Source organism: Nymphaea colorata, chromosome 2 (genome assembly GCF_008831285.2).
Source record: "Nymphaea colorata isolate Beijing-Zhang1983 chromosome 2, ASM883128v2, whole genome shotgun sequence".
NCBI lineage: Eukaryota > Viridiplantae > Streptophyta > Magnoliopsida > Nymphaeales > Nymphaeaceae > Nymphaea > Nymphaea colorata.
The window spans coordinates 25870286-25887305 of NC_045139.1; the positions used below are offsets into that span (position 1 = coordinate 25870286).

Below are 17020 nucleotides of genomic sequence, written 5' to 3' on the forward strand. Positions count from 1 at the left end.
CATATTCACTTTTTTACCATCGGACCTGTGAAGTAAGTGTAGGATATCTGCACCTTCCACTCTTGTCGAGTTACTACGAAAAATGCCACCCATTGACCAGAACTAAGGTTGAATTCAGGAATAGCTCCAATTGGTATATGACAAAAATCATCTTTTGTCTTTGAGAGAATTGTTTCATGCTTCTATCAGCACAATAATCAACTATGAAATAAGGACCCAAGAGTGTGGTACGACCATGGTAATGGTGAGTGTATTTGGGTGAATTCTAACGACGATCATAATAATCCCAAATGATTTCTTCTCCATCTAACTGCTCGATCAAACAGCGGTATTGTTCTAAAACTGTCAGTGATCCATCAGTGTTTCTGAATAGAATGGCTTGGGGTCTCGAGTGCTTGAGGAATCATAATTGTAAAGCATATGTGAGGTCAACGTTTCCAATGGTGAAGCGGGTGAGTCTTCGTTAAAGGAAAGCGAAGGTTGTCATTGCTATTGACAAGTGTTGAATCCCGTTATACCCCCATATCCGTAAAAGTTGGGTGATACGAACATCTGGGAGGACTGTTCCGTTGGTGAAAAGAGTCACTCCCATTGTGCAAAGTATCATACAATGTTTAACTCTTCCTATGGCTTTTCGAGATAAGGCGGAAGGTTCAACGTACGCTCCAAATTCTTCATATTGATTTTCAGGTTAATGCTTTGACTCTCATAGCTTTCTATTAGGGCCCAAGTTCTTGGTCCAGTAAAATGAGCTATACATGGAAAACTTGCCAACTTTAATGGTACAATTATGTTTCTTTTCAATAGCTTTCTAGCAAAAGCATAATTATTATTTTTAAAGATTAATAGGAAAACTAAATTGCTTCAAGAGTTATAGCATGTAATTAATGAAGCTAGTATAAATTCATGAACTTACAAATTGTATTTACTAACAAGGGTACGTATATTTTGGTCTTTTTATCAAATGGACCAAACTTAAATTAACAATAACAGAGTTTTAACAGGCAAATGATTTTTTTTTATCATCGTGAAATAGAAAAGATTACCTTTTGGGTGAGTGAGAAGATTACTGCCCACTACCCAGAAGTGACTCGTGAGTCGTGAGCCCGAAGGTCCCCATCTCCCCTACATCCAGCACTGTGAGGTGAATAATTGGCATTAAGAAAAAGAAAAATGTCCTCATCTGCTTAAATACTGAATTTTTAATATGTGAAAGCATAGTACTTATGGGAATAAAACCAATGAGATTTTGAGGTGAATTGGCATCAAGATTGCTTAGATACTGCATTCTTAATATGTCAAAACATAGGCCCAGCGGGAATAGAACCAATGAGATTTGAAGTGTCAGGCCACAGTCTAACCAACTAAACTACGTCATGCATGCCCCAAGGCAATGGAGGAGGTTACCTCAGAACATTCAGCTTTAACATGTGAAATCTCATACGGTCCTTTTTCAAATTTTGCAGAACTTTTTTGAGCTCGTAGAATTAATTCTGATCAAAAGAGGGAAAGTGTGACGATAAAAGAATGGAGGTCGGTCCCAGAGAGCGAGCGGCAGAGAAAGAGACACGTCATGGACGTTTCGCAATTGTCCTGTTGTCTGACTAGAACTCTTTTCTGATACTCATCTTTGTTTCTGCGTGCTTTCCTCGTTTACTTATACGTTACTTTCTTCCCACCTTCTTTGAAACTGCCAGAATTTGGCGGAAGAGAGCCAGAGAGAAGCATGTCTCGCCATCGTCGTCAGGGCTCTCAATCCATCCCTTTTGAGTTCACAATGGTGGAGGAAACATCAAAGGTTGGTGGGGAGGCGCATGGTGGTCGAGGTGGTGACGTTGGTGATCGATCAGGAGGTAGGGGAGTGACCGTCGACTCTTTCCCACCATTTCTGCCTCCTCCAGGTAATGCTGCAGCGCTTCCTGCAAGTCATGAGAATCAGAAGGCTGCCATGGATACTGGGAGAGACAGATCCATGCCAAGCGGAGCATGATTGGATTATGTTTGTTATTAACTGCCATTATTTACAATCATGGATAAACTTTGTCTTATTGTCTCTAAAGGTTCTATTTTAGAGAGGTCGAGAATGGAGGATTCCGGTACCTCCCTTCTGTTTCTCTGGTTTTTAGGCAATTAGGACCTTGATTATTTATCTTTTCTAAACACAGCGGTGTCTTTTCTTAGTTTTTCTGGTTGCTTCTCTGCATTGGTTCAATTACTTCATCTGTGAATGAGAGGATAGATAGGCTTCTGTGGAGGAACATTCCACCTATACAAATGCAAGTTGTGGAATATGCTTCACTGGTCACTGGTCACCTCTGGTTCGGAATATCTAGCAAAGCTAAATGAGAAGATACAAGAAGTTGATATTTTATTCTCTCTCTTTCTCTCTCTCTCTCTCGTCGCTAGTGTCGAATACTGGACAATTGACGTGTGCAATAATTGGATGGGCCCCAGAACTAGTAAACAAAACGTATTCGATCGAAAGTAGTCCGGCCCCTAAAATGCGCAACCTATGCTCTGTTTCCTGCTCATAACTTCATCTAGTTATGCTTGAAAATCCAACTTTCTTAGCTTCTTTCTGGAAATTTTAACTGGTAGGAATGAGACCTTTTTAATTCAAAACTTACAAAACTGCTCTTAGATCATCCTGTAGCTAAGACTGTTAATCTTGAAATTTCAGGAGTTAAAACGGCCGATTTTCGCATAATATTATGTTCTCCATCCAAATTTACTAAACAAGAATGGATTCCTTGGTTTTAAACTAAAGATCACTCCTTGTGCAGTCAAAGACTCAAAATTTCAAAACGCAACATCAATTTTTCTTTTTTATGTTAAAATGTAACTTTGCTTCCTCAACAAGCATACTTAGCTGGTCTGCGTTTGATTATGAAGGTATAGTGCCGGGGCGTACGCCTAACTTTGACAGAACGCAGCCTTGAACTCTGAAGAACTCTGCAGACGAAGGGAAGAGGGGAGATTCGTCTTTCACTCCGCAGTTACGACTCATTCTCCACATACAGCAATCACAGCCACAAAATGCAACCAATATCCCCATCGGCTTTCCACATCGCCACACCTTCCTACGAGTTAACATACTAACTGCTTTTCAAGTCTCACAAGCATTTTCTTCTAGAAATTGGTCTCCCACGATCTTCATTACCGTTTCCAGATATATTTCAGTACACCTTGAAAAGAAAGTAATTTCGTTGGAGAATAGAAAAGGCAACAAGTGTTAAAAAGAAAAGGGTAACTAATGACTAATGCATAACAAAACATTAAGTGCCTTCATTTCTGTCATCAGGAGGCTTCGGGTAAGTGCATTACACGAGCTAAGTAAGTTAACTTTACAAACCCTAGCACTAGTAAGAAAAGAGATTTACTCGTCCCTTATCATATCTTGAGTTGACATCTACAAGAAACTCACACCAACCTCATTCTTGCCATTTAATCAAGTAGAACAACAATAGATTCATCACGGCCCCTTTATCATGTCATTGTCAGTGTCTGAGGGAAGGAAACATAATAGACATGCACCATTGCTCTAACTTTTAAAAGATAACACGCAAATTTCGTCAAAAAGCATGATCCAAAAATATGTTTTGATTGATACAGTCCCCGATCTTTTGATTAGGGTACGAGGATAGGAAATGAGGTCTTCAAATTTAAGTGAACGGGAACAGAGGTCCGTCTTATTAGCAATAACATCTCCACCCCTCTAAGTAAAGGATTAGTTAAGTGTCCATGCAAGAAGGTCCATCTCTTAGCAAAGGCAGGCATAGGAGTCGGACTGACGCAGGCTGGTCCTCAGAAAAAGTAGTACTCCAAATCCCCTTAACTGCTTCCTTAAGACTGAGACAAGCAGAAGTTGCAGACCGCAAAAAAAACTAACGAAATGGGAAAGGGATAGGTACTGAAAATAAATGAGCAAGTTTAACCGACATCAAACTTCAACCAATAAAATAACTCAAAGTTAGATATGACACAAATGCACTCTAGTTGGAGAAACAATTCCAGTGTGGTTTTGCAAATACATGAACGTTCTATTACCATCAAAACTATAGATTCCTTTCAGAAAATTTTAAACTATTTTTCACGTTCATTGAGTTCACGATAAATGTTAAGTAGGTGTCATCACACAACTGGACCTTTTTAAATCGTATAATGCCACAGCTCAGGAAGGCAATTGTCGTATTGTCTTAGTTGACGCAACTTCATAAGCAATAAAAGAAAGTTTCTCAAATAAAGCACAAGGTAGACCAAAATCAGCTACCCACACTGAGCCATACAAAGCATGCACAACCTGTTTGATTTCCCCTTGCAAATCATTGAACAAAACCTGCTCCCTCAGTCAGACTCTGGATTTTAATAAAAATAAGGTGAGATAGGAAAAAGAAATCAAGCCCTTGTTCAAGTGCTCGTTTAACAACCCAAACAGATCTTGTACAAAATTCTACAAGCTACATATGCTAACAAATGCTGACCGGGAGTTTCTTCTGACCTGTCCTTGTTCATCTCAAATCAGAATTCATATCAAATCAGCAACATTCATTGGCATTTCATCTATTTGTGTACTGTAATATTGTTCTATATCTCTCAAGATCCTTATGTCATCACTGCGAACGAAGTTGATGGCCACACCCTGCAATAAGCCAGTTTTACAGTTTCATATAACCAACCAAGTAATTTTGTACAAAAGAAAAACAAAATTGAAGGCAATCTCACTTCTGCAACATATTGAAATTCAGCAAAGCTCAAGAATATTAGTTCATGGTCTAATATTGTTGCCAATAGCAATGGAAAAGACTTCAGAAGAGGACAACATGATAGAACTGGCTTGCAGAATTATCCAACGTTCAAATGCACACAAGAATATCACTAAACCAAATAATATCCAGCCCTCTCTTAATTGAGACTTACGGACTTGTTTGGTGCATGTGTGTACACATATTTCTAGCATATACTCATAAATCTATATATGTAAGGCAAACAAATGCATTGGTCAATGACCCATAAATCAGTTTACAACTTTACATAGTCCTCACATTTTTTATTTATGAATCATTTAATCAACTTGACTGATGATTCATAAGGTGTCATTTAGAAAAACATTTTTTCAAAGTCAAAGTACTATGTTACTATTCACCTTTTAAAAAACAGCTTTACACATGGTACCTTGCGAACCATCAACCAAGTTGATTGGATGAATTATAGTATGTCCATGTAATGTTCATATTTACTCAGTTAACATATTTCATGAACCATAGGTATATATAGTTTAAGCAAAACAGAAATGTACAGAACAAACTTGAAAGAAGAACTATAATAAACGGCTATGGTGTTGACAATGTCCACAAGTATAATGGTGCATCTCTCATTTTTACCACAGGAAAAGCATGCTATGTGTGTGCAATACCTATGCCTATCATTCACCTTGTAAAAGTAAAATATTATATACAAAAGGATCTTGCTTCCAGACAATCCAAACTCAAACCCTTTCATGCTCACCATGTAACTTAAGCCAGACCCGTACTCGTGCTAAATATTCCAAGCTCAGACAGTCTGAGCTGCAATTGGCTTATCTAATGAACAGCCACATTTACACATAGAAACCATTTAGGATTACAAATAGCTTCCCTAAGTGACAACTAACATTTTACAAAGGCTACACAACCAGGTTATGCAAGAATGGTTGGCATAGCTGTGTCAGTATGCCCACTTTTAGACACAGGCACACCAGACTATTGTCACATATATCGTGTACAGGTATTATACAGCAAGAAATTTCTCAGGGATAAAACAGCAAAGTTATATATCTCGGGAAAATCTTAGCAAATTTAAAAAAAAAAACATAAAAATTTAAAACTCCTGAAAATTATATAAAAATAAAACAAATCAGAAATTAATAAAAAATATGAAAAAAACGTGAACAAAATGCATTCGTGTCTTTTATATTCTGGCGTTTTTAACAAAAAAAGAGTCTTATTGCTGTTTTATATGGATTACTTATTTTTGGCATATTTAACACGTCTTTTTTTATTAAGATGTGATATTTATGACAGTGCACCAAACTAACTAAGGCTGGGCATCGGGCTGGCAAAGGTGGCCCGGCCCTCCTAAAACAGAAAACCGACAGCCCAACTACCCCATGTTGGCTGCCCAGCCCCCAACTGGTTAAGATGTCAGGGGTAGGCCGACCCAAAGGTGATAACATCGGCCCAAACCTGGCCATGCCAAACACCTGCTACCCAGCCCAACCTAGCCATTTAATCAATCAAGTCACATCAGGCTCAGTCAGTTTCACTTTGCAGATAGCCAAGCCCATTAGGAGATATGTCCCTGAAAGACTTAACTGGGTATATTTTGGATCAGCTTTTTTTTTTTTACTGTTATTAATATACAGAAAGAAAGAAAGGTATAGGGAGAAGAAAAAAAAAGAATGGAACATATTTTGAACTTACGTAAGAAAGGATGCGGTTGGGGTGTGTGTTGGAGCTGCACCAGCACCAGCACCAGCATCGCGTCGACACAGATGCGGCCCCTTTTTTGAAGAGTCCGTGTGACATAGCTTATGAACTATGTTTTTTAATGCATTATGCATGAACTTATGAATTGCTTGCTTTAATTTCACGGACTATGCACTATCTAAGTGACACAGACGTGACACCCGTTGATGCGTGTGCATGTGCAGATTCGCCCCAACACTGCACCCAACTAGGTCTGACCAAGTCAAATGCTACTGACCACACCCCACTCTTTTTTCTCTTTTTTTCCTTTTTTTAATTACTTATATAACAGATTATATATATATAATGCCTCATTGCACCCACACCCAAATCTATTTGGAACTTCCCACATCTTGCGCCTTCATCCACAGTCCACACCCATGTGACATAGACATGATATATAGATATAATATATCCACCATACCCATATTTTTTGACATTGCCATGTTTTTATATATATCCGCATACCCATATTCTTTTATATTGCCACGTCCGAACCTGCACTGCAACATATGCACCCATACCCACACTCACATGACTTGGTGAAAAGGTTATTCAGACTGCTATTTGTCGAATCAGTAATTTAGTGTTCCTATTTGTCACTCACAAATAATTGAGTACATGTTAAACATAGACTTCAATGATATCAATAAGCTAAACAGAGCATTGCGATGGAGCTTAGACAATGACACACAGAAATCATACCTTCCGGCCAAATCGTCCTGAGCGACCAATACGATGGATGTAAAGTTCTCGATTATTGGGAAGGTCATAATTAATTACCAATGAGACCTGATAAGAAAAAATGCCAATGGATCAACAAACTTCCAGCACATATTTAGCGTGATCAACATTAACACAAAAAAAAAGATGTATCATCATCAAGCACCAGATTCGTCGTTAAGAGTAGTATGATGTCTATTTTTTTTTAATCAGTACAATACTACATTATTTGTCGTAATTGCTTTTATTATCATCATCAGCAGCAGATGCAGCAGACATCACAAAAAGATGTTTTACATATGACCTCAGAGCCACTAACACTTCTGGGAAACTTGCCTGCTGAACATCAAGTCCACGAGCCCATACATCTGTTGTAATCAGAACACGAGTTGTTCCTGACCTGAACTCTGACATTATAGCATCTCTTTCCTTTTGAGGCATGTCCCCATGCATTGAGGACACAGTGAAATTGTTGCTGCGCATCTTTTCTGTTAACCAATCTACCTGCATGATAAAATCATTAAACGATGTTGTAGCTTTGATCAGAATATTCAGTAGTAACAGAAAGCACCACTGAGAATAGAAATGCTGTGCCATCTCATCAGATGAAGTAGAAGAAAAGTGATAAATGCCATGATAGTTGCATTGCTTAAAAAAAAAATACAAAGAAGATTACCTTTCGCTTCGTGTTGCAGAATATGACAGCTTGAGTGATTGTAAGGGTATCATATAGGTCACAAAGAGTATCGAATTTCCACTCTTCACGTTCAACAGCAACAAAGAATTGTTTAATTCCCTGAGGTAGAGAAAAGGTTTAGGATCAATATTGCAAAAAAAAAAAAACTTACTCTAGGTAAGAAGAAACATTTATTATGCTTTTCTTAAAATCATTTCAGGGTTGAATGATGTATGTACCTCCAATGTCAACTCATCACGCTTGACAAGCACACGGACCGGATCAGTCATGAACTTGCTGGTCATCTCCAGAATTTCATTGGGCATTGTTGCAGATATTAAGACAACCTAACATCATAATAAATGATGCATCAGGGTTACTTGGTGACTTCAGCTGACTACCTCAATCAGATCAATTGTTTCTAATTAGTTGTAAGTAGCAGCAATTTAAGCAACTAATTAACTAAAACTGGAATTGCAATCAGGTCAGGTTTAGTTCAGATCATGACCTAAATCTGCATAAAAAAACATTTAGATGATAATGGTAATGGGATCCAGACCCAAGAGGCAGGTCTAGCACATGAATATAACTTTTAACATGTGAAAGAAGACATGGAAGAAGGAAAAGACAGAAGGCGCAAAAAAGAAGAGACATACGCCAATTGCCAATTCACTCATCAGGTTCAGATATCTGAAAGGCATTATAACTGACACAAGGAGATACTTTATCACAGGAAGACCCGCCCCACTTTCAAACAGATAATATGAACACAAAGATAAAGGTGATATCACCAACAAGAGTATTTATCAGGTATGCAAATGGTAACCTTAGAAGGAGAAACGTAAAAGATGAAGTAACAGACTGGTCTACATAAAGCAGCATAGATTAATATGGGATAAGAGGAAATGGGACATGACACAAGGAAAAGGTATTGTGTCAATCTGCATGAGACTTTCCATCCTTCTGATGAAGAATACCATCCTTCTGATGAAGAACACAGTAATGTGATAACTTGATAATCACGTCAAGAAACTTATTGGCATAAAAATCAAGAAAAGCATAACTGCAACTGCACAATAAGATTCATAAATTAATTTCTCCCTGCTTACCTGTAGCTCGGGTGGCAGATATCTGTAGACATCATATATCTGATCTTTAAACCCGCGGCTCAACATCTCATCAGATTCATCCTTTCGCAATTATCATAAACAATCATCAGAACATTAAACATTAACAAATTAAAGAAATAAAATATAGAAATGAACAAATGAGAAACAAGAAGTTTTGCGCTCACAAGGATCAACAATTTAATAGCCCTGGTTCGCAATGTTCTTCTCTTGATCATGTCACAAACTCTGCCTGGCGTCCCAGATACAACATGAACTCCATATTCAAGCTTTCTGATGTCTTCCCCAAGACTTTTACCTCCAATACAAGCATGTGCTTGCACATTGATGTAATCTCCAATAGCTAATATCACTTTCTCAGTCTGAGATGCAAGTTCTCTTGTAGGTGATAAAATCAAAGCTTGAACCCTGTCAGACATAATTGTTATCAAATGTGAAGTGTCACAGGTTGCAAAAACCACCCATGGAAAATGTGGATATCTTCAAGCAAATATGCGACCATAGATACAACTATTGAACTGCCACTGCAAACAGTATATGAGATTAGCATATATGACTGCTGTAAAATTTTACCCTATTGTTCCTTTTTCACAAATTTTCAGATAATGGCAGATGATGAAAATGACAAAGGCATCTAATGTGGTCCCAAAGATGCATTTCTGAGGTGTTTAGCCAATTTCTATGGCCTTGTACATCAAAAGCCAGACCATCCTACTGGTGCTAGTTGGTAGCTCCTCCGCAGAGACAAATGGACAGCAAGTCCCCATGTCAGGACAGGCACTCCTAGAATAGCACCCGTACCCTGGTCAACACAGCTGGACACAGGTGCAGGTAGAGGACATGGCGGACTCATTTTTGTATATCTTTTTGGTATTTTTGTTTAGTAGTTTATATTTTAATAAACAATGAATACATGTGATTGTTTCTTTAACATCTTATTGTTGTGTGTATATATACACGCCATTGCCACAAATATCATTTTTGGGTATAAACAGCAAGCTTTTTCTCAGGTATCATACGGCAAAATTGTTTTTCTCAGGAAAATCTTGGCAAATTTTTAAAAAACGGTAAAAAACTAAAAATAAAATGTGAAAACAAAAATCTAGTAATTAAACATATGTAAAAAAAGTGAAAAACATAAAAAGAAAAGCAAAAAAAGGGGGGGAAAGAAAAACACAAAAAAAACACAAAAAGACAGGAATAAAACACAAATTAAATGTGTTTTTTTCGCTTTTGACAGCTGACCAGTTTTAAACATTTTTTTTTTAATAAAACATGTTTGATGTGACAATGACACACACACACACACACACATATATATATATAGGAAATGTGATTCTGTACGAAGCTTTAGTGTCGTCCCCGGTATGACACTCCAGCACCGTCTGATTTAGTTAATCGGACAGCTTTCTTTCACTGCTCCAACCCCCCCCCCCCTCTCCCCAAAACCCTTTTCTTTCTCTCTCTCTCTCTTGCTCTCCCACCCACCTCACTCTTCTCCGTTTTCTCCGGTACCAATGTCGGTGTTAAGAGAGATGCCATCTGACAACCAACGGCCACCTGATTCAGCTGTTTTTCCCTAACAAGCTATATCACTCCCTCACCCCGTCAAAAACCTTTAACTAATCGAACAGGCAACATCCGGCACATTCCAGTGACTGTAGGCATTTGGCCAGATGTCGTCCAACAACCAACAGCAACTGTTGGCACTTGGCAGCCAACCAAACGACGTCTGACTAACACTCCCTCGCTGTTCCAGAAACCTCTTTCCCCTTTCAGGAAATAAGGCCTAGTGTCATGCTTTGTTAGCTGCCCGACAACATGATATTACCCACCGTCGGCCCACTTCGAGCTGTCGGAGGGACAATGGTAAGCTGGCGGATTCTACCAAAAATATGAAGGTGGGAGGGTGGAAGAGTTGGAGATTGAGAGGGGTTTGAGTCGGTTGAAAGGGCCTTTAATAGAGGGGGCAGAGCTGCCTTTGGTTGTCAGATGGGCATCTCCCTGGGCGTCGATGCCAATGGCTGCCGCCAGCCGGAATATGCCAGAGAGTTGAAGGGGAGGGTGGAGGAGCAAGAGAGAATGGAAGGAGCCTTGGGTCGAATTGGGCTTCCGTCAAGTGGGAGGGTTGAGCGGGAGATTTTCGTTTTTTTCAAAATAAAAGTGACTGTCCGATTTAAAAGAATTGAATGGTGTTGAACTTGAGACGTCATATCAAAGATGAACTTTGAACATCGTACAAAATCACATTTCCTATATATATATATATATATATATATATATATATATATATATATCAAAACTGTCCCTGCCTACACAATTGATACATCCATCGACTGTCTTGGGCTGTCCAAATGGACAATCCTTACTATTTTTATTAAAAAAAAAAGAAAAAAGCATCGGTGACGAAGGGGAGGCCAATGACACTTCCCCTCACCAACAAACAGGGTAGGTGGATGCCTCCCCCTCTCCAGTCGATGAACAATCGGTTTCTGCCACCCGATGCTAGTGTCACCAGCATGGGCAGTGGAAGCCTGCTGTTCATCAATGGGAAAGGGGAGGCATCCAACCCCCCATTTGATAGTAAAAAGAGAAGGAGGGACACGTCCGCTGATGACAAAGGGTGGCAGAAGCCCAACAATGATCGTTGGCAAAGGGCAAGCCATTTGCCTCCTCCTTTCCCTTTCTGAAAAAATGAGGATGCCTCCCCCTTCACCGTCACTTCATTGGTAGGCTCCCGCTGCTGGTGGACCATCCACCTGCAACGGAATGGCAAGGGGAGCCTGCCAACAAACCAACAACAAGGAGAAGGCATCTGACTTCCTCCTTTCCAAATTTTTTTTTTTTAGGAGGGAGGTGGACACTTCACCCACCATTGGCAGCCTCCACATTGACCCACCAGTAAACAGTGAGTGGAGGGCTGAAAGGAAGCTGCTGGCAGGAGAGGAGGCATCCTCCTACCCCTTCTCATTTATGTTTGAGTGTTTCCCAGTAATCACTTCAGTTTTCTCCCTCTCAATTTTTTGATCAATCATATCTTCTCTCAGTTGTTACACTTTACTTAAATTTACTTAATCCATATTCATTATGCACATTACATACGAGACACGTTTCTCTGCTTTTATGCAACCATACCATATCATTGTTGTCTTCCTTTCCGTTTATTTTTCAAGAGCATCAGGCACATTGGCCCATGTAAGCCTTAAGGAAGGTTGACGACCTAGACCACAACATCACCTAGCATTTTTTACTACATAGGTTATAACTGTCAATTTTCTTTCTACATCATTTGTAATTTTATTCAATTTAGGCCTATGTTGTTAAGGTGTCGCCTAGGCGTGGACTACACGCCAGTCCATGCCCATCTCCTAAGTCCATCACTTAGGCGATGGGTGTGGTGCTGGCACCTAGGCTCAACTAGGTGCCAGCACACCTAGTCCATCGAAAGGTATGTACCTGCCTGTGGTTTTATTGTATATATTGTGTGTTATAATGTACATTATATGTACAGTCAGAAATAATGCATATTGTATATTAATGTGTTGTATACATATATTAGTACAATATGAAGCAATTTTTAAAGGGGTTCCATCTGCAGTTGAATCTGCTATAATGTATAATATGTATTGATTTGTACAATCTGTTATAAAGTATATTATATGTTATATGTACGATCTGTTGTAATGTATATTATGTGTACTAATTTGATACGAATTTTGTTTGAAATCATTCAAATGAAATAGTCTATAAGAAATGCAAGCAAGCATTGTGTCCAGTATGTAAACAAGAATGACACGTCTTCTTTTGTGCATCAAACTAAGGCATCAGCTAGAACAGAACAGATCAGTTTTCCAGTATGTAAACAAGCTGGAAATGTACTGTAAGTCTGTTATGTAAACAGGAGAAGAACAGTTTTTCATGTTTTACTTTTTGACTTTACATACAAAGTGTAATCATTCAATTAGAACAAAACAGAACAGTTTTCATGTTTACTTTTTTGCCTAGGTGTGTCTGTGTCACTGATTGGTGATGGCACACCTGAAATAGAAGCTTACAGTTCAGTCAGTAAGTACATTAACTTTATTATGTAATGATAAACATAACTAAAAAATTTATAAAAAAAAAAACAGTCGCCCTTTTTGCCTAGGCGCTCTCTGGCGCCCAAGCAGCACCTTGGCACCTTGACAACATAGATTTAGACAAACTTTATTAGCAGTTATTTTAACATCTACACACCATTTATTCATTTGTGCTTTTTCATTCTTTCAAATATTTATATGAAGTCCATAGTAGTAAAAAAAAATTACATGCTATCTTCTATGTGTCCTTCAAAACAAGCAATTATAGAAGGTTTGACAGTTAAGGGCTCTTGATCATTTATTTCAGGTTAGAAAAAGAAAAAAGTATAAGCAATCAAACAAATGCAAGAGATAGTTATCCAGGGGTATATCTGAGTTTATTTTTAGTGCCATTCAGTAGTTGGTTTCAGTAAAAGGAAGCCCATTTCACATATTACAGGAATAGGATGAAATATATGCAGCTTAAGAAGCATTTGATGCCCTGAAAATTTTATTCAAGATGAAACACAAAGGTGTACATCATCCAAGGGGCAGGGACCTATGTCACAGTGGTATACCTGATAGGGTCGCGTACCCGTACCAGTATGCCGGTATGGCAGAACGGGCACGCGGGTACAGTAAGGTAGGTCGGAACTGATCCAAACCAATTTATTTAATATTCAAAGTACCAGATGCCTCTTTCTCTTTCGACCTATTTTTCATCTTCAGCATACCACAGCTCCACAGCAGAAGGTCATGGTCAGCAGCAATAGGGAGCTTCGCAGGTCAGTGGTGGCAGTCTTCACCAGCGGCATAAGTTATTTTTTTCTATTTTTTCATTTGACTAATTTTTAAAAGTTTTTGTCTTAGTGCTGTTTTTCCAAATCTTCCCTGCACCTGTTCTTCAAGATCTACTGCTGCCGTTTTGGATAATCATCTGCCACTGCATAATCATTTGCCACTGCTGCCATTCAACATAATCATCTGTCGGTCTTCAAAACTTGCTGATTTGCCCTGTTTTTTAGGTTATGCTTGTGTAAAACTGTAAATATCGTTAATTTTACATAAGTTATGCTTGTTTGCCCTCTTGCTTTGGTTATGCTTCCAATCCTGCCAATTTACCCTCTTGCTTATGCCATTGCTGTTTATTTTTGCATAATCTCGTTATGTTGTTAAGTGTCAACTGTTATGCCCTAAAGTTCTGCCTATTATGCAACATAAATACGTCATTCTATTATATTTATCTTGCTTGTTTTTGTTACAGTATTTATGTTTTTTAACTTAAAGTCTATTTATGTCTTCCACATAATTTTTTTTTTATGAGATTGTACGTATGAATTTTTTTGAATTTATAAATTTTGCCATATCACCATACTAAAATTTTTAAAATGCTTCCTCGTACCCGTACCATACCTATCTGACATAGCCAGGGTTGAAAAAATAGTCAGACCCCTTCAAACCAACTTTTTTCCACCATTTAACAATAAAAAATATGGAGGTAAAATTTACTGAGATGTGAACTTTACTAACATTTAACTGATGATTGTACTCCAAGAACTTGGTGTACCAGAGTCCTTATTTCCATACAAAGCAGTGAAAAGAAGGTGAGAGGCGTTAGTTGCTATAAATACGAGATACAGATATAGGTGAAATTAACCCCTCTATGATAGGTGCTAAGTTTTCATGCTTCCTGTAACTTTACCTAATCTCATTTACATAGAGAATACTGATTTTAAGAGTCTTTTTGATAGGCAGAATAATTTTACATCAGTAAAATCATTTTTGAAGTACAATGGCCCATCACTGAATTTTACCTTATGTATTTCCGTTTGATGTTAAAATGAAGGAAGAAATGCTGGCCTAGGCAAGAGGGGTCCTACCTTTTCTGGGGGGATGTTGCACACCACTTGTGTTCTCATCTCAAATAAATTTTTCAGGGCATCACATGCTCTTCAGAGTGTTTTCTGACACAGAGAAATTTAAAAATCCCTTTTAGTGAAAATTTTTACCCCACTTTGTTGGGGCATGGCAGGGCTCCTGACCTCTCTCCATTTAATGTTACTGAAATGTTTAGCCCAAAAACAGTCTCATCTTCTATCCATCCGCCTCAACATGAAGGGAAACAAGGGACTTCTTTCATGCCAAAAGCCATCGTTTGTTTGGCGAGAAATTGGAAACAACCACCTATGCAGCCCATATCTTGCTGCATCACGACCTTTTAGCTGACTAATTTATATCCTACTTGGTTCCATACCCAAATTTTGGGGGATACAAAAAAAATACATATGCCTAACGATCAGTCGACACTAACCTTCTTCACCCGAATGAACTAACAATAAACCTCATGCAGTCAGAGTAACGCCCAAATCAAGGGCAACTGCTAATATCAGCACCCCAGGAGCAATGTACCTTCTTAAGTAAATTAGCGTATAGAAAATACCAAAAGCATACCAGCTTTCTGCATTTCAATAGTAATGAAGCACACCTACAGCGTCGACCACAGTTCCGTAACCACGGAGCTCGCCTCAATTGATAGGTGATTTCAGTACAAGTATCATCTTAGCTTCAACCCACCTAGCCTTAGTTATACTGTGAGTGCCGACCCCATGACGCGGGATGCGTCTCGCAGAGGTAAAACACACTGAAAGCATGTCTATGAACTTCTTTTCTTCCCGCTATACGCACACCAAACTAATGAATAGGAGAATTTGTAGAAATCCCAAACCCTATTTGTTAGCATATAGATATGTAGAGCGGAGAAACAAGCAGGTTCCGTGTTGGTGCCATCGACAACTTCCACCAATAAACTCACCATTAATAGAGCAAGGGAAAAGAAAAACCCTAATTTGAGAACCCCAAGGCTACTAGATAAGCAAAGCCCAGGAAATAGAGAGCAACTTTCCCGTGCCAATCGATCGACGATATAGAAGGAGAAAAACAGAAAAAAAAACGAAATTGCCATAACAACAAAGAAGAAGAAAGGAAAACATATGAAGAAGGCGGGACATACTCGCGGGAGGTGGTGTCGACCATTTGGCAGACGGCGAGGGCGATCATGGATGTCTTGCCGGTGCCGGATTGAGCCTGGGCAATGACGTCTCGTCCGCTAATGATGGGCATGACGGCCCTCTGCTGTATGGCGGATGGCTTCTCGAAGCCGTAGGCATAGATGCCGCGGAGCAGGTCGTCCCGGATGCCCATCTGGTCGAAGCTCGATATAGCCTCCACACCGGGGCTCGTCTCGAAGATGAGGTTCTCGTCGTCCATCGTCCCTCTCTGTCGGTTCCTTGGAACCACTGAACCACCCGGAGCCGTAGCAGCAGCCATTTGGGGCAGACCGCCGAAACTCAGGAGAGAGAGAGGAGACGAACAGGAAAGGTTTGCAGAAGCCTATATCTGTGAGAATCGAAGAAAATTTTCAGGACACCTCTTTTCGTTGTATTTCACTATTTCCACGCCGTGTTTGACTGGCCCGTCAAGTTATCCATAAAGTATGGGACGTACGGACAGCACTCGTTGGAGAACATCACGGTTAATACTTTTGGTGTTGCTTTGAATATTGAACTCAAAGAACTAATTGGGGTAGTCAAGATTATAATAAGTCTAAATCCATGATAAGAAGTCAGTCTAAATCCATAGAGATGATTGTTGGAATTGCGTTAAAATAGGTTACCACTGGAGAGGAAGAATTAGAATAATAATCAAAAGCAGGAAAAAGAGGTCGCATATGTTCCCATGGAGGAGATGCATGGTGCTCTCATGTTGAGCATACATAGCCTCATAGATTTCTGGATCTTGGATTCTAGAGCATATTTTAAATCCACAACTTGCAAAGAGATAATGCAGAACTACATTATTCGAAGTGTTGAAGAGGCTTATATTGCTGATGATGAACTTTTGGACATGTTGGGGAAAGGTGACATTATATCAAAT

At 39.1% G+C, this 17020-nt stretch overlaps 1 protein-coding gene across 1 annotated transcript; it reads right to left on the bottom strand.

Annotated features, from left to right (window-relative positions):
* Nucleotides 1–4214: 4214 nt before the first annotated feature.
* On the bottom strand, nt 4215–16513 carry LOC116248467 (eukaryotic initiation factor 4A-3). The gene is made up of 8 exons (XM_031621265.2): nt 16098–16513; nt 9197–9437; nt 9012–9092; nt 8142–8249; nt 7903–8022; nt 7563–7730; nt 7209–7295; nt 4215–4639 (listed from the first exon to the last, which is right to left on the bottom strand). Exons 1-8 carry the CDS (start codon nt 16412–16414, stop codon nt 4526–4528), a joined length of 1236 nt encoding a protein of 411 aa, XP_031477125.1. The 5' UTR covers nt 16415–16513; the 3' UTR covers nt 4215–4525.
* Nucleotides 16514–17020: the final 507 nt, after the last annotated feature.

Coding starts and splice junctions, on each gene's coding strand:
- LOC116248467 (XM_031621265.2), bottom strand. CDS start 16,414: ATGGCTGCTGCTACGGCTCCGGGTGGTTCAGTGGTTCCAAGGAACCGA. Junction 7,296..7,562: donor GTGGACTTGATGTTCAGCAG/GCAAGTTTCCCA, acceptor TTTTCTTATCAG/GTCTCATTGGTAATTAATTA. Junction 4,640..7,208: donor CAGGACGATTTGGCCGGAAG/GTATGATTTCTG, acceptor GGCTTATTGCAG/GGTGTGGCCATCAACTTCGT.